Source organism: Hyaena hyaena, unplaced genomic scaffold (genome assembly GCF_003009895.1).
Source record: "Hyaena hyaena isolate Hyena2069 unplaced genomic scaffold, ASM300989v1 scaffold_252, whole genome shotgun sequence".
NCBI classification, from domain to species: domain Eukaryota; kingdom Metazoa; phylum Chordata; class Mammalia; order Carnivora; family Hyaenidae; genus Hyaena; species Hyaena hyaena.
In genome coordinates this window covers 1,959,392-1,977,892 of record NW_024080884.1, presented here as the reverse complement: position 1 = coordinate 1,977,892, position 18,501 = coordinate 1,959,392, and the positions used below count along the sequence as shown (strand labels likewise).

Genomic DNA, 18,501 nt, shown 5'->3' with positions numbered 1-18,501 from the left:
GTTCAGCTGGTTCTTGCAAAACGGAAGTGAAGTCAAAGTCCTGAGTTCATTTGTCACATGGGGCAAACTAACTTGGCTCTTATTCATAGTGATAAGTTTTATAGTTAATCTGAGCCAAGTCTCTTAAAAATACGAGCTGGTAAACACAAACAAGAATAGAGAGTGACCTGCCCTACATAAACCTATCTTCAAGATTATTAAAGCTATAGGTGCTAAACCAGCATCATTACCTTGATCTTGAAGCACAAAGCCCTTTCTTTCCTAACATAATTTTTCTTTTGTCCTAGAAAACCTGATGTGCCACTTTTATGGAGGACAAAAACCAAACCATAGAAATCCAGTTCCACTCTCACCCATTTTCACCCATCCTGGAGACACAAATATTTATTTTCGTGGCTTTCCTGCTAATGTATATTGGCAGTCTCATTGGTAATACCATGGTTGTTCTCACTGTTTGGACAGAATGTTCACTCCACACTCCCACATATTTCTTTCTGGATAACCCGGCAGTTCTGGAGATCTTTTACTCTTCCACTGTTGCCCCTCCCACTTTGGCCAACCTCCTGACCATGGGGAAAAGAGCCATCTCTTTCACTGGCTGTGGCACACAGGTGTTCTTTGTCTTCCTGGGTAGTGCTGTTTCTTCTTGGGGATCATGGCTTATGATTGGTTTGTAGCTATTTGGGATTCCTTGCATTACACCCTCAGCATGAGATCCCAGCTGGCTATGGGAGCTCTGGTCCTTGGTTTCACTCTAGCCTTACAACTTAACAGCTCTAATTTTCCACCTGCCATTTTGTGGCCACGACAGAATCACTCACTTCTACTGTGATGTCTTCCCGATCTTACGGTTGGCCTGTGGAGACACTCGAATACAAAAAGCCATGATCTTCTTTGTCAGTGTCATCATCCTTACCATCTCCTTTTCCCTGATCTCCATCTCCTACACCTTCAGTGCGGTGCCATTTTGAAGATCTGCTCTGCAGAGGGACAGCACAAGGCCTCCTCCACCTGCCCCTCTCATCTGACCATGCTTCTCCTCCAGTATGGCTGCCATAGCCTTATGCATTTACACCCCAGCTCTCGCTACAAACCAGAAATGGGCTGTGTGGTGTCTGTTGTCTACACCTTTGTTACCCCTGTCTTCAACCCCTTGATCTACAGTATGAGGAACAAGTAGCTGAAAGGCACTAAATAAGGTAGTGAAAAGACATTTACTGAACTAGGAAATGTGGGAGTTTCTGGGCTCATATAAATGGCAGTAAGTAATTCTTCAGAGAACGATAATCTCGGGGACTAGGTGACTAAACATTTGGGGAACTACTTCCTCAGACCCAGTTCTTATTCCTAGCTCCCAACTATAGTGTAAGCTGGTGAAAGTAAGACATTATCACTTAAAATAAGAGAGGTAGCTTTGTTCTGTTTTGGTTTTTTGTTTTGTTCACTGATCCATCCTCAGTGCCTAAAACAGCTAAAGTAGATACTCAGTACATATTTACTTAATTGATGAATTCCCTCAAGTGATGGCAAAGAATATTCTTAGTTCTTTGTTATTACCCACACAAAGTTATATACCAAAATTTACATATACCACATTCCATAAATACTTGTAGAATAACTAACAGAGGTTCCCTCTAAGAACACAAATAATTCTTCAAGTTTCCACTTATAAAGTCTTATTTTTCTCCTTTCTTTTTTCCTAGTGTTGGGAAATTTTTTTAAGTTTATTTATTTTGAGAGTGCTTGAGCTCAAACATGGGTGGGGAAGGGGCAGAAAGAGCGCATCCCAAGCATGCTCCATACTGTCAGTACAGGCCCCAAGTCACAATCCCTGAGATCATGACTGAGCCAAAAGTAAGAGTCCAGATGTGTAACTGACTGAGCCACCCAGACACCCCTTGGGTAATGTTAATTTGAGACCCATCGGTGTTGCGAAGTTATAAGAATATAATATACATAAATATCTGGAATGTATAATCACTTTAAAAAGTATAATTGGTGATGCTTCAACATTACAAACAATATCTTCACCTCTTTCAGAATGGGAAATTTCAAGAACGGGTCAAGTGACTAATGGTGATTTGGCAGAACTGGTATGAGAACTTCTTTTCTCTCTTCTTATCGGTCTATGTTGTTATGGTTCTGCTCTTTTGTTTATTTTATTTATATTTTGAGAGAGAGAGAGCACGAGACAGCGAGCATGAGTGGGGGAGGGGCAGAGAAAGAGACAGAACCCAAAGCAGGCTCCGGGCTCTGAGCTGTCAGCACAGAGCCCAACGAGGGGCTTGAACTCACGAACCATGAGATCAGGACCTGAGCTGAAGTCAAGATGTTTAATCAACTGAGCCACCCAGGCACCCCTATTGTCAATTTGGTGGTTTTACAATGAATCCTGTTTATATTTATTAATTAAGTTTACCTTTTTATATATTTTATATCTATTTAAATTTTTGTGGGGTTTTCTAAGATGCTTAAAGAATTTTAAGATTTTTTTTTAAGAAAACTTTTTTTTATTTTTTTAAGTGTATTTATTTTGAGAGAGAGAGAGAGCAAAAGTGGAGGACAGGCAGAGAGAGAGAGACAGAGAATCCCAAGCAGGCTCCACACTGTCGGCACAGAGCCCAATGTGGGGCTTGAACCCATGAGATTATGACCTAAGCCAAAGTAGGATACTTAACCAGCTGAGCCACTCAGGCCCCTAAGATCTATTTCTAAGTCTTTGTGCTTTATGTCAACTTCTTGCCTATAATATGCGAGGAAAATATCTTGAAAGTTTATTAATGATTTTATATGTGTATTATGTGTACTGTTTACATATGTCATATATATGTTATTATAGAATTCACTATTTAGATTTTTGCTTTGTGACTTTTCCACTTTTATACTAAACAAATTCTGAAATCGTATTCTGCAATTATACAAATATTCATTCACCCATATTTTGTTCTTGCTGCTTTATGTTTAAAATTTTACACGGAATGTATTCTGTTATAGGCGTGCTAAAAGGCTTTAACTTTTATCTTGAAATAACCAACTGCTTCAGTGTAATTTTCAAATGTTTCCTTTACCCACTGAATTATTATCTTTGTCACATAGTAAACACACAAGTATGTTCTTTTTCTTGGCTGCTGACTCTGCTCCAGAAATTAGTCTGCATATTCCTGTACTGATACCATCTTATTTGTACCGCTGGTATTTTTGATCATTTACATAATATTAGAATCTGTTTATCTTTCCAGAAATTTGCTACAATTAAAGGGTTTGGAGTTCACCTTCAGACAGGTTGTGGTGGTTTCAAAAAACACCCACGAGTTCTTTGATATTCTTTCTCTACAAGGCAAAGCCCAATCCTTCTCCCTTTGATGGTGGGCTATACTTAGTTAACTTGTCTCTAGCAAATAGAATGTGGCAGAAGGGATACATAGAACTTCTTAGACTGGGCCATAAAAGCACAAAACATACTGTGGCTACAGCCTCTCCCTCAGATTACTCACACTGGGAGAAGTTGTCATGTTCTGAGAACAACCCAGAAACTCCATGGAGAGGTCCGTGTGGACAGAAACTGAGGCCTCTTGCCAACAGCCACATGGGTGAACCATCCTGGGCACAGACCCTCCAGCCCCAGTCAAGCCTTCGGATGACTGGAGCCCTAGCTGACAGACTGACTGCATTTCCTGAAACGCTCAGCCAGAATCACCCAGCTAAGCTGCTCCTCCTAGATTCCTGACCATCCAAAGCTTTGTAAGATAGTAAGTGATATCAGTTTTAAGCTGCTATGATTGGGGGTAATTTAATGTGCAGTGATATATAATATAGCCCCCTATTATTGAAATAAACCATTGACAAGCTGCATTTTAGGGGGGTTTTACATGCACATGACCTACACTCCACCGTGGAAATCAGCGCGTGTCCTTACCAAAGATTTTATAAGCTTTATAAAGACTTCTCAGGTCTCCTTTAATTCTGTCCCATAGTTACATACCATTATATAGACCCAGGTAAGTGGTGGCAACCGCTTCTTAAGGAGAAAAAAATACTTACCCTGTAAGATTTGACTTTTGTTTCATGAGGTTTCTCAGCCTCTCTTATCCAAAAGCCTTGTCTCCTATTCCTTGGCCCCTGTGGTAGACTGTGTTTTCCAAAAATGATCACAATGGGGCCCCTGGGTGGCTCAGTTGGTTAAGGGTCCGACCTCGGCTCAGGTCATGACCTCACTGTTCGTGAGTTCGAGCCCCGTGTCGGGCTCTGTACTGACAGCCAGCTCAGAGCCTGGAGCCTGTTTTGGATTCTGTGTCTCCTTCTCTCTCTGACCCTCCCCTGCTCATGCTGTCTCTCTCTCTCTCTCAGAAATAAAACATTAAAAAAAATTTTTTTTAAACGATCACAATGACATATCCCTTCTCATGTGCTCTTCCCATTGTGATGCCGACACCCTTCCCATCCAGAGGTGGGGTCCCTCTTTCCTCCCCTTGAATCTAGGTGGGACTGTAACTACAGCAGAAACGAAGCTCTGTCACTTCAGAGATGAGGTCATGATTGGGACTAGCTTTCCAACTGGCACTTGGACACTTGTTCTTGGAACCCACCATGCTGTGAAGAAAGTGAGAAGCCACACGGAAAGTCCACACGTAGATGCAGAAAACCCCGCTGAGGTCTCAGCTGACAGCACCAACTGCCGGAGAGTGGAGTGAAACGTCAGGGGCATTCCAGTAACCAGCCACTGAGTCATCCCCACCTTCAGGCAGTAGCACCTGATGCTTCCTGGAGCCACCATAAGCTGTTCCCATCGTGTCCTGCCCAAAGTGCCATTAGTGACCTAAATCAATGTTGTTGTTCTAACCACTAAATCCAGATGGTCTGTTACACGTATTGAATAACTACAACATGCCAAGTTAACCATCAAAGCCCAAACTGTCATGTGTATTACATAAGTATTCTAGCTCAATAGGAAAAGAAAACCAAAAGAATACCATCATGCAGGCATCTCTTTCATCAAAATTGTCCTGTCTTAACTGTCAGCTCATAGGATGAGAGAAGCAAGTGTGCCTGAGTTCTTTTTATAGTTTATTTATTTGTTTTGAGGGGGGTTGGTACAGAGAGGAGAGACACTCCCAAGCAGGCTGCTGTCAGCAGCCAAGCCGGGTGAAGGGCTCAATCGTATGAACCATGAAATCATGACCTTAGCTGAAATCAAGAGTCAGATGCTTAACTGACTTGAGCCACCCACCCAGGTGCCCAAAGATGCCTGAGTTCTTAAACATCATTGTATTTTCCATCAGGCTTGTGTATAATTAATAGAATGTCTCATGGGGCGCCTGGGTGGCTTCGTCGGTTAAGCGTCCGACTTTCACTTAGGTCATGATCTCGCGGTTCGTGGGTTCGAGCCCTGCATCGGGCTCTGTGCTGACAGCTGGCTCAGAGCCTGGAGCCTGCTTCGGATTCTTTGTCTCCCTCTTTCTCTGACCCTCCCCTGCTCACGCTGCCTCTCTCTCTCTCTCTCTCTCTCTCAGAAATAAATAAAACATTTTTTAAATTTAAAAAGAAAGGAAACAAAAGCAAGGGGATTTTAAAGGGTACTTGAAGATCTGGGCCTTCAAGGTACAGTGTGTGAAGAAATATCCTATAAATCAGTAGCTAGAATCATTTTTTTATTTTGCCAATTCATTCATTCATCCATTCGTTCATTCATTCATTCATTCATTCATTCATTCATTCTAAGAGAGAGAAATCACAAGCAGAGGAGGAACAAAGAGAAGAAGAGAGAGAGAATCTCAAGCGGGCTCCATACTATCAGCGCAGAGCCTGATGCGGGGCTCAAACCCAAGAACTGTGAGACCATGACCTGAGCCTAAACTGAGAGTAAGATGCTTAAACGTCTGAGTCACCCAGGCTCCCTGCGAATCCTTTCCTTTATATTGGCTTATGATTGAAAGAACTCAGAATGTTTGAATAATTTCTATTAAGTGCTGAAGTAAATGATGTAGTAACAATAAAATTGCTGAATGAGAAATACGTCATTTCTGCCTTCCATCACTTATTCTCACTAAGGGCCCAGGAAGGAGGGACTTGTCATCCCTTTCCTGAGCTGTGTAGATAAATGACAAGGGGAATAGTTCCCTGTGCCCCCGTCCCTGCCCTGCTGTGCTCAAAGAATCAAAAGAAAATGATGGATGCAATTGTAAGCTCACACATCTCTTAGCACTTAAGTAACAGGAAAATGCAAGAAAACGGGCTTTCTGCTTTCATCTTCCAACGCCATGGTCTAACTCAGAAAACTACCATATTTCCCCACCTCTACCTGGCAGCCAGTCACTACTAATACAAGATGGATGGTCCTACAACACAACCTTAGTGTCAAGGCCTGGTGGGCATTCAGCTGCCCTTCCCCGTCCCCCACCGCTAGGATCCACAGCAGGAGGATGGACCTAAATCTTCTCCCATTCTTGATTCTTTTAATGATCTTTCACAGTTTCACCTAGTGAAACCTTCTATTTTTTCCCCTTTCAGTAGTATACAAAATACTTAGATTTTAATGTTTTCTCATTATACTACCCAAAAATCATTTTAAATACCCCCAATGGTTCACACATACCACATGGGGTAGGCTGTAAAGTGCCCCCGTCTGGCCCTAAGATGTCCATGTCCTAATGCCCAGAACCTGTGAGTTTATGCAGTAAAGGGGATTGTGCAATGTGATGGGCAGATGGGGAGATTATCCGGGATTACCCAGGTGCCCCCACTGTTATCATGGGGTCTTTATAAGAGGGAAGCAGGAGGGTGGGAGAGAAGAATGTAACAACAGAAGTAGAGGGTGTGAGGGAGATTTGAAAGATGCTTGACTGCTAGCTTTGAAAACAGAGGATGGGGCCACAAGCCAAGGAATGCAACCAACCTCTAGAAGCTATAAACAGTCAAGGAAACAGATTCTCTCCTAAGCCTCCGGAAAGAACACAGAACTGCAACTTTGCGGCCTACATGAGAAATGACCCTCTGAGCAGCCCAGCACTTTCTCCTTCTTCATGACACACTTTGCAAGCACTCTCGTTTAAGGTCTTAAAGCAACAGTTCTCAAAGTAGAACCAGCAGCATCAGCATCACCTGGGAACTTGGCTATAAATGCAATTAATTCTCCGGTCCTACTTCAGACCTTATGGATCAGAAACTTTGGGGAGGAGGCTGAGCAGTAGGTGTTTTTTTAGCAAGCCCTCTCCATGACACAGAGAACACGGATTTAGAGTTGCACATGACTTAATGAAAACTGAAGCCCTCTAAAACTAATCTCAAAAGAAAGTGAATTTTGTTTTACCACAATTTTTTTAAAAAGAATACACAGAGCCTATGAATACCACAATGGTCATTTGTAGCTTTCAGAGAAAGGGCAGACAATGCTAAAGAAAACTCTGTGGCTTTGTCTAATTTATGTCCTCTCCCATCTGTCAAAGTCTCTTCTACCTACCTAGCATGCAAGAGACACTTTTCTTTCATCCACTCATAGGATACTCTCCAGAAGCATCACACCTCATTTCTGAAGAATCACTTGTGAAAAGAACTTGTACCTTCTCCGTCTTAATAATGGATCTAGGGGCACATTGGTGGCTCAGCTGATAGCTCAGACCCTGGAGTCTTCTTCAGATTCTGTGTCTCCCTCTCTCTCTGCCCCTCCTCCACTCAATTTTCTTTCTCTCTCTCTCAAAAATAAAAACATTTACAATTTTTTTAATTAAAAAATAATGGATCTATTACACAACTAAAAAATACATTATTCTCTTAAAGGAACTCTCATTAACCCCCCTCACAAACAGGTGTTGAGAAAAAATGGGTAATTTTGTTGATCATCTTGAGGACACTTTGTCTGGTTTCTTTAATTACTGCTCTTTCTTTCTACTTTCGAGTATACCCGATTCATTAATATTCAGGTTTTCCTATTTTTTTTATATAAAGTGCTTTAGCTATATCCTGAACGTCTTGATAAACTATATGTTTATCATTAAGTTCTAAATATTTTCTGCGTGCCATTGTATTTTCTTAATTAGTCCATGAATTAGAGGTGTATCTTTTTAAGTTTATTTATTTGTTTATTTTGAGAGAGATAGAGGATCTCAAGCAGGCTCCACACTGTTAGCACAGAGCGGGGCTCGAACTCATGAACTGTTAGATCATGACCTGAACCGAAATCACTGAGCCATCCAGGTGCCCTAAGGTGTATTTTTTTAATATCTAATTTTTTTAAGTTTATTTATTTTGACAGAGACAGAGAGAGTACAAGAGTGGGAAGAACAGAGAAAGAGGCACAATCTCAAGCAAACTCGAAGCAGTCAGCGCAGAGCCCATGCAGGGCTTGAACTCACGAAACTGAAGCTGACATCACAACCTAAGCCTAAATCAGTCAGATGCTTAACCAAGTGAGCCACCCAGGCGCCTCTTAATGTCTGATTTCTAACACAATGGTCAGAAAACATGAGCTGTATCATCAAGGATCAGCAAATTTTTTCTGTAAAGAACCAGTTAGTAAACCTTTCGGGCTTTGCTGGCCAAATGGGTCTCCACTGTAAGTACTCAACTCTGCCTTTGTTGCTCTAAAGCAACCAAAGACAGTATGTAAATAAGTGAAAGTGACTTTTCTAACACTTACAAAAGTAGGTAACTGGTCTGATTCAGCCAAGAGCCATCATTTCCAACCCCTGGTCTATACAGTACCAATTCCTTTGGTCACTCTGAAGACTTGCTGTTACCTAGTACTGCCGTGACTTTCAGTGCATGCTTGAAACCAATTATCTTCTTACCCGCCTCCTGTTCCTCTTCTTTAAGGTTCATGCCTGGCCCACAGAAGCATTTGTTTTTGTTAAATTGTCATGGTGATTCAGATACTGGGGTCTTTGGAACCAGAGACACCTCAGCTGCCAACTTTGCCACTTGCCATTGGTGATTTGGGGCAAATTTCTTAACATCTCTAATCCTCAGGTTCCTCACTTATAGAGAAAATAATAGTGCCTACCTCATGGGGTTGGCCTAAGTAAGGATTATTTAATGAGCGAATCCATATACGGCACCTAGCAGAGCGCCAGGCCAACTTCAATCATGATCAGTAGCATTAACATCATCATGCCTTTGAACCACTATTGTGTGAGGCAGGTATCATTAAACCCATTTTACAAAGAAATTAAGGCTCAGAGATGTTTAGGTAACTTGCCCCAAATCTGATAGCCAATGACAAAGCACCGATTCCCACTCAGAACTTCCGGTCTCCAAATCCAAAAGCGTCCTGGACTCAAGCTCTGACTAATCCAATCGCACTAACAAGTGAGGAATTAATTGACTGTATGCCATTCCTTAGGCGAGGCTGCATTTTCAGACACGCGGAGACAGGAGTTGCGGAATGCACAGGGATGAATTCTTCGCGGTTCAAGTTTAGTTCTTACGGAAAATGAGAGAGTTCCGCGAGCTAAACGGGTCAACGGGCTGGCCGACAGGGCCCGGACGGTGCCAGTAGAGGCGGCAAACCACCAGACTCTGGGAACCAGGGTGCCGCGGTATATATAATGCGGATAAACTCCTTTCTGGGCTCGATCCGCGCAGGAGGTGGTCTCCCACAGCGGCGCAGCCGGGCTGGGCGCCTCCTCGGCCCCGTTGACCTTGCTACCCAGGTCCGAGCTGCCCTTTCTGGCTCCCCCGTTCCACTTGCCCCGGGCGCCTGGCGCCTAAAAATACCACCCCGGTTGAACCTCCCGGAACATGCCTTCGCTTTTTAAAAATCAGGCGCCGTGATCACCTCGAGATCCATAAATCACAGCCCTGACCTGCCGTGGATGCAGCGGGTGACGGGGCCCTCAAAGTAGCGACGAATTCAGCCCCTTTCGATGACCCGGGCTTTTCGGTCTTTTCCCCCCTCCGCTCCGCGGACAGGGCGTATCGTGAGCACCGCCGCCCCCGCCGCCCCCCGCCCCGAAGATCGTGCTGGTCGCTGGAAAAGCAACCCGGGAACCTCCATCTCTCCCAGCCCGGGGTAAGCCGGGGACTCTTCAAAGCCATACCCTGTGACAATCACAGGGGTTTTCTCCGCCCCGTCGGTGACGGAAAACTCGTGACTCGGACTTGAGCGTGGGGCGGGCGCAGAGCAGCCGGGGGCGGAGCTGCGAGCCCTGCTCGCGAGGAAGCCCCCGACGGGCGGCGCGTGCGCAGTCGCTCTCCACGGGACCTCCTTCCCGCCGCTGAGACTAGGAAGCGGGACGCCAAATCTGTCCCCGCGCAGCCGCCGCGCCGGGCGCCGAGCGGGGCGGCCGGCCTCCCCGAGGCGCGCCTGTGCACGTTCCCACGCACGCTCCGGCGTACGGCGGCGGCCAGGGGTCGCGAGCCGGTGAAGGACCCGCGCTCCGAGGAGCCCGGCGATTCAGCGCCTCTTCCCTCCCTCCCCCACTCCCCTCCCCGCTCCCTCCCCCCCGTCCCCAAGAATGTTCCGCTACGAGGTGAGCTCTTGCGACCGGAAGTAACCCCTCCCTCCCTCCCGCGCCCCTTTTGGTCTCTCACCCCCTGCGTGTCCGTCCCGAGCCCCTGGGGGAGTAGGGGGCTGGCGGCGGGACCCCTGGGACCGAGTAGAGCGCTTGGGGCCTGGGGTCGCGGGCTTAATCCGAGGGTGGTGAGCCGGCTGCAGGGGGCGGGACTGTCCTATCAGTTGCCGCCCGGGAGAGTTGGCCTCTGTTTTGGGGTGGCGAGGGCCCGTTAAGTACCGTAACCAGACCGTTCCCCCGCCCCCACCCCGGGAGGAGCAGCGGAGGGGAGAGCGTCGCACCCACCGGCTTGAGGAAGAGTCTCCCGGAGAAGCCTAGAAACACGTTTCCCGCCCTGGACCCGGAACCACCTCCCCTCCAGTTAAACACACACACCCGTGCGCACTGGCAACCAGCGGGTCAGGAGGGTGCCCGGGCTTGCCCTTTTCTGGGGCCGAAGACTGTTTACCAAAGAGGGCTCCCCGAGTTGGGAGGGGGCGTGTCCAGCAGAAGTTCCTTCTGGGCGAGTAGAGGGGAGACGCGGGTTTGGTGACCATCCCGGGAATGTAGCGACAGTCGAGAGTCCTGACCCAGCCACTAACTCACTGTTATGACCTTGAGCGGCTCCTAGCCTCTGGACATAAAGTTTCTAGATTTGTAGACTGAAAGGGCTGCTCTAGGGGATCCCTGAGAGCCTCTGCAATTTAAAAAAGCAGTGATTTGGTTAAGTAGATCTTTGCGACTTTGAAGGGCGTGCAGCTGGATGTTGCTTGTGATGTGGAGGCAGTTGTATGCCTGCTTTGTGTGAAGTTTGGGAGGGCTGAAGATGGGTAGAATGACCCTTTGGCCCAACCTTTCCTTTGGGAACAGCCTAGCGTAGAAGTACCCTGGCAGGGTATATCCCAGACCTGCCTGTGATAGGCAGTATTGTGATCGTGAGTCTTTGAACACTGGGGACACATACACTTGATGGGAAAGGTTCAAAACCAAACTGACTTGATGCAAACATGGAGAGAGATGATGAGATGCGGTAGGCAGAGTTGCCAGAAGAAAACTTGGAAAATAGGTCTGTTGAAAACTGTAATGGAGGGGGGAAGTACTGAAAAGGGAACAGACTACGTTGTTCTGGTAATATCTAGCATTGTGGAGCAATTCGCAGCCAAATCTTTGCCTCATTTAATCCTCACTGAGGTATTATCCCTGTGTTACCACCCAGAGACTAACACAGAGCCTGAGACGCAATAGGTACTTCAGAGGTATGTCATGAATTAACTAGAACATGACTTGCCCAAGTTTGCACCACTTGTAAGAATGGAGCCAGAACTTGAACTCACCCTGTCACAGCTTTTCCAGAGTTCACTTGATGGGGGTTGAAAATTTAGCTTTCTGTTTTATCACCAGAGTTTGGGCCTACAGAAAACAGGATGGAAAATGAACAGAAAGCTTTAAAAAGGGCATAATAAAATACAGTTGAAAATTTGACAGGAATATGGGAAACATACTTTTTGAAAAATCGAAATACATATATATTGAAAATATATATATAACTCAAGCAAAATAGTAATAAAGTGGTCATTTTCAGCTTTCATTACTATTCTAACCAGTGATGTGAAGAAAGTTGGGGGCCTAATTCCTTCATTGTGTGAAGAAATACTGTTACTAGGATTCTTGATGGAGAAATGGAGTGTTTGGGCCAAGAGAAACTGAAAGAAGATACTGGCATCTTCCACTGTCAGGGAAACTGAGCACAGAAAAAAATGCTGTCTTTACAAGAGGTCATAATGAAGCTATTCTGATGATGGGGAAGATAAAACGAGCATTCTTTTAAGTGACTTTTTCAAAGTTTTATTCGTGAGTGTGAACTTCATGAATAGCTAATCTCTTTTCTCTTTTTTTAGTCTTTAGAGGATTGTCCTCTGGATGAAGATGAAGATGCATTTCAGGGCTTGGGAGAGGAAGATGAAGAGATTGATCAATTCAATGATGATACATTCGGGTCAGGTGCAGTTGGTAAGTGACATCTTGTTCTTATAATGTCATCTTGGTCTCTTGCTATTTTCAGATGTTCTCTTTTTTTTAAGTGCTTTGTCTTAGTGAGAGTAACTGCCTTCACAAATTTGGCAAAATATTCTTTTCTTGGTCTCAGAATAGTTCAGTCCTCACCGGAAGCATCTACCCCACTCCCTGGGCCTCTTTTTTCCTCATATATAAAACCAGGTGCTCTTTGAGCCTTGACCCTTCCAGCTACATTACCTACAGCTCTAGGTTGATGCTGTAAGGAATGCAAATGGTTAGACAGGTAGACATTTTTATAAAGATTTAAAATAATCCTAGAAGAAGGAAACTTTTATTTGTGGAACATGCAACTTTTGGAAAACTAGTAAATTAAGAGAAAACTTGGACTTGAGTGTGTATGTTTTAAAATTCATGGGCCACCTGGGTGGCTCAATGGTTAGACGTCCAACTCTTGATTTCGGCTCAAGTCATGATCTCGCATTTCATGGGTTCAGTCCCCTCATCGGTCTCTGTGCTGGCAGTGCGTGGCCTTCTTGGGATTCTGTCTTCCCTCTCCCTCCTCCCCCTCCCTCCTCTGTCTTCCTTTCTCTTTCTGCCCCTCCCATGGCTACTCTCTCTCAAAATAAGGATATGAGCTTTAAAAAATAAAATAAAATTCAGTTAACCAATGGTATATTGCATGACCCTGCTAGTGCCTTGTAGTATCTTCAGTAAAATAGAAAGCATTTTATTTCAAGAATTGTGGTAATAGGAAGTCTTCGTAAGTTAGCAAAGTGCTGTGCACAGATGAAATTTTCCCATCCCTGGATATGAACACTTATCCTAGGAATTGGAAAAGGGTAAAAAATTAAAGAGCCAAACTAAATTTAATATGACTCAGAGTTATAATTCCTAAAATGGGAGACTTAGTGAGCACGCTTATAATGATAAAGTTCGAGAATTAGAGATCCTAGAGCAAGTGTACTAATAAAACAATAGGTACGAGTCCATACAAATATTTTTACTTTAACTGTTGGTGTTGAAAAGTAGCAATAACTGTTTCTGTTGGGAGGTGTAACTATGTGTGATTTCTTTGGAGTCAGCATTTCTGTCGATGCAACAAACATTCAAAGTTGAGTAGCAAGAGGAAATTATGCAATAGTGACTAATCTGAAGATGTTGAATGTCAAAAACAAATATGAGATCTTAGAGGTGTGATAGTGGTTACTCATTCTGCAGTGACCTCAGCAGCTTGAGTTGATGAGAACTTAGACTAAGTGGAATTAACTGGCAAAAATAACAAAGTTTGCTCTTGTTAGTCAAGACTTACAAGATTCCGTAGAGATCTACAACTGCCACTTTTGGGAGCAACACGAGAAGTGTTTAAGGTTGAAGGAAGACTGATTACAGAAGGAAACCAAAGAGCATTAGGATTATGACTATAGTTAGGAGAAGAGATAGGCCCAGAGAATGACATGATCAAAGCTGCTCTTCTTTCTCCATGGAGATCGCCGGGGAAGAGATGTAGAATAGAATTGCAAATGGACTGATGGGAATCGCAAATTGTATTTGGAAGTTTCTTTAGCATATAACCTATAGAATACAATGGAAGCTACAAACACTGGGTGCTTGTTTCTAGAACTCCTTTTCTCTTAAAGTATTGTTGTACTGAATGTTACCATTTTCTAGCAGATTCCTCACTATTAAATGAAATTGACGGACTCGATTGACAGCTGTTATATTAGGATGAAACAGCATAGTACTATGCCCTCACTTTTGAACCCAGACAGAAGAGAAATAATCTTGCCTCTTCTCATTGACTTCCAGTGTGCTATGGACAATCTTTTTCTACTTCTGTGTTCCTCACAAGTTGGGGAAAGTATTTCCTTAAAAGGATGTTGGAGTGTGCAGAACTGTGTTTTGTATGATGGAAAAAAAGAAAAGTACACACATGTTGAAAAAGCCCCTGGGTTACAGTAAAAGAACAGGTAGTAAAAAGTAAAGGCAGTGAAATAGCATATGGCTTGCCCAGTTTGTACACAAAGGCATAGGTGATTAAGAAAGACTTCTCTTGTTCAACAAAGTTTATAATGGAAAAGAGAGTTCTAGGGGTGCGTCAGTCAGTTTAGCGTCCGACTATTGACTTTGGCTCAGGTCATGATCTGACAGTTTGTAACCCAAACCCCCACCCATCAGGCTCTCCAGTGACAGCACAGAGCCTGCTTGGGATTCTGTCTTTCCATTTCTCTCTGCCCCTCCCCTGCGTACGCGCACTCGCGCTCTCTTTCTCTCTCTCTCTCAAAATAATCATTAAAAGAAATGGAAATTTCCAAGTATGAGCTCTCTCCTTTGGGAATATAATATACTTGATATAAAGTTAAAATCATAATTCTTCATGATATTTTGATATAAATGTTACACAGATTTATAAAAAAAAATTGCTAACTCAACCTGTGATTTGTTTAATACACCTGTACAGATGGTATAAAGAATTTAAACCAGGAGGGGCACCTCTGTGGCTCAGTCAGTTAAACGTCCAGCTTCACCTCAGGTCATGATCTCATGGCTCATGGGTTCGAACCCCACTTCAGGCTATGTGCTGACAGCTCAAAGCTTGGAGCCTGTTTTGGATTCTGTGTCTCTTTCTCTCTGCCCCTCTCCTGTTCTCTCTCTCTCTCTCAAAAATAAATAAAATTTTTTTTAAAAATTAAGAATTTAAACCAGGAGGTAAAATGTCAGACCTCTGACATATGTTATGGGTTGATAGTTTTTAACTCAAGGAGTGAGTGTCTTGAATAACACTTGTCAGTACAGTAGTTATTTTAAGTCACTGGCTGCAGATGCTCTGATGTCACCTTTCCTTAAGAAACTAGTCCTTGTCTTCTGCATGGAAAAATGTTTACATCATCTTAAAGCAGTAAATAGCCACAGTAATCTTAACTCATTCTCTAAAAATAAAAGTTGACACGAAGTGATTATTATCTGCTAGGCACCACTCTAAATGTTGTATATATGTTATTAATTCTCACAAGAACCTTGTGAGGTAGATACTATTATTATCCTCATTTGAACAAATGAGGAAGCAAAGTGTGAGAGAGGTTAAGTAACTATAAATACAATCTGTAAACTACCAGCTATGTTTAAAGTTGGTGAGGAATCTTTGAGAATCTCCTGCCTCCACTTGGAAGGGCTCCCCATTCTTTCCACTTCCCTTTAATTGATAGCTGTTATAATCTTTAGGGACTTAGGTTGCCTTAACATTAACTCATTTGTACTTCCTTTTCATTTTGTTTTTATCCAAAAATATTCCTGAGACAGCAGCCCGGAATTCAGTAACCCACATCCGGGTATAGATTAATTAATTAGTTAACAGAAAACAGATACTTCTTTTTTCTTCATTGCTCTGGTATTCTTTTGCCCAGCCTTTATCATTCTCAACATTGTGGATTGAGTACAAGCATTGGCATATCTACGTAACTTTATTTTTAGGTCATTTGAAAAAGATACAAGCGAGGTATCCTCTCCTAGTAAAGGGCATGTGATCACTTGACATATTGCTTCACAGGAGTTTTCACAAGAGCAAGGAAAACCCGGAATGAAGATGACAGTATTCTGTGGCCTAGAACCCTTTGTTTACATGTTTGAAACAGTGACAGTCCATTCACAACAAAGCCATTTTCATAGAATACAGCTGCTTAACCAGTGTTTTTCAAATGTGTTATTAAGGACAGATGAACTGCTCATCTCTGGTAGGAGCTAGTCAGCTTAGTCAAGATGAGCATGGCCAGTGGTAAATGAAAACAATTCAGGTTAGAATTCTTCTGCATTAGGATCCATCTGCTAACAAATTAGCATCTTAAATTGGGGAAATAAATATTTTTTTTTAAAAATCCCCTAATTCAGGATTATACAGAGTCCCCATTTTTTGGCATCAGTGAGTTAGTAGCATTGCAGAAAACAATGCTTGAAAAACTTGCTCGGCTCACTCTTCCTTAGCAAAGATGACACAAATATTGGTGTCACAACTGATTTTTAACTACACTCATCTTTAGGAAAATTTTTCCAGGTAACTGATAATTTAAATTAATACTGTAATTTTCACGGAAAGTAAATTTTTTTTCTTTACCCCAAGTAGTACATTCAGATATACCGCCGTGCCCAAAGACTAGACAGCGGTTCTGATCATACGTCTGGAAGTCTCCTTCCCTTGCTTTCTGGGTCACTAGTGTTAGGTGATCTGTTGTTATGTAGTAAAAATAGAAAATTTTAAATGCTTATAATCTGACCCCACAAGGGACTTTGCCTACTTAGTAAATATTTGCATAAGATGTTAAGATCTGTATAATACTCATTAGGGTATTAATCATTACATTGAAAATTTGCAAATAATCAATTTTTCATCAGTAAGAGATCAATTAAATTAGTATATCAACAGAACAGAATCTTACACAGGTGTTAAAAAGAATGAGGTAATATTATCAGTAGTTATATGCATGTTTGTGTGCATGAAAAGTTGTACCGGATGTATTATTGCTTAAATACAAAGAAACAAAGGGCGCCTGGGTGTCTCAGTTGATTAAGCATCCGACTTCAGCTCAGGTCATAATCTCACGGCTTGTAAGTTTGGGCCCGGCATCCGGCTCTGTCCTGGCAGCTCAGCCTGGAGCCTGCTTGGGATTCTGTGTCTCCCTCTCTTTCTCTGTCCCTCCCCCTGCTCATGCAGTGTCTGTCTGTCTGTTTCTCTCTCTCTCTCAGAAATAAATATTAACAAAACTTTTTTAATAAAAATAATAAAAAGAAACAAGTTAAACCTTATAGTTTGCATTTAAAAAACTTAACATACCTGTAAAATTCTGGGGAGCTCTCAAAGTTACATATTTGTGTGATGTTTGAAGTTTTGTGTTTTTTTGTTTTGTTTCGTTTTTTGATCTTTGAGACAGAGACAGAATGTAAGCAGGGGAGGGTCAGAGAGAGAGAGACAGAATCTGAAGCAGGCTCCAGGCTCTGAGCTGTCAACACAGAGCCTGATGTGGGGCTCGAACTGACAGACTGCAAGATCATGACCTGAGCCGAAGTCAGACACCTAACCAACTGAGCCACCCAGGCGCCCCGATGTTTAAATTTTTTAATAAACATGTATTTTCTTTATAAGAAGAGAAAAAAAAAAGATAATTTTAACAAGTTATATGTGAGCCCCTCAGAAAATTGTCAGTAAATCTAAGGCTTTTTTTTTAACTGGCTACCATTTATTATACTCTTAGTGTATATCAGGCACCTTTTTTTTCCCCTTGTTATGTTGCCTCCAGGTCTTCCTTCCCTCTTTCTCTAATGAGGTATAAAGAAAAACTATGTGGAAGGATTGCCATTGAGGACACTTGCAGAATTCTGTGTTTCTAATGTTCGTTATAAAGAGAATTACCTGTTACCCTTTCTGATGAATTTTATGGGACATAAAGAACAAACCTAAAGTAATGAAATATATACGAATACGTAGGGTTTTTGTGAGTTTGGAAGTTTAGAGGAGGTAAAGGCAGCATTAGAATGAAAAGATTTAGGGAAAGCTTCTGCGAGGAAGAAGATAACCTGAAAGTGAATACTGAAAAGAGCATAATAGTGAATAGAGCTTTTATGATGGAAACGGAATGGAGGAATGAGATTGAGGAGCACTGGAGACGGAGTGCTGGAAACAGGGTCTGGTTATAGAAGCTGATGAAGGGTTCTGCAAATTTGTGTGTGCTGCAGCAGGACTCAAAAATAATGTTGTGTCAGCATAAAAAGTGAGAAGCCAGCCTGGTGCCAGCACTGCAGACTGCAGAGTCACATACAGGGACGGCAGACACATTGTTAGGGTGGGAGAGGACAGGACCCAGGGCACCGTCACCTTTTCCCTGACGTATACAGTAGTCACCTGGCAGGCCTCCAGGCTTCCAATATTTCCACTCCTTTCCCCTCCCCCCTCCAGCATCCTCACTGTATTCTCAGTACAGCAGCCAGAGAATTTCTTTCAAAAGGTCAAGCCACG

General features: G+C 43.0%; 1 protein-coding gene and 1 pseudogene across 1 annotated transcript in view; both read left to right on the top strand.

The window, feature by feature from the left end:
- Positions 1 to 308: 308 nt before the first annotated feature.
- LOC120240330 lies at positions 309 to 1,198 on the top strand (annotated as a pseudogene).
- Positions 1,199 to 10,209: 9,011 nt separating this feature from the next.
- PATL1 (PAT1 homolog 1, processing body mRNA decay factor) overlaps positions 10,210 to 18,501 on the top strand; it is a 30,267-nt gene continuing 21,975 nt past the window's right edge. Inside the window, exons 1-2 of the mRNA XM_039245049.1 lie at positions 10,210 to 10,463; positions 12,383 to 12,494. Of these exons, the coding sequence (XP_039100980.1) occupies positions 10,449 to 10,463; positions 12,383 to 12,494 (127 nt within the window). The 5' untranslated portion in view covers positions 10,210 to 10,448. The remainder of the gene's footprint in view (positions 10,464 to 12,382; positions 12,495 to 18,501) is intronic.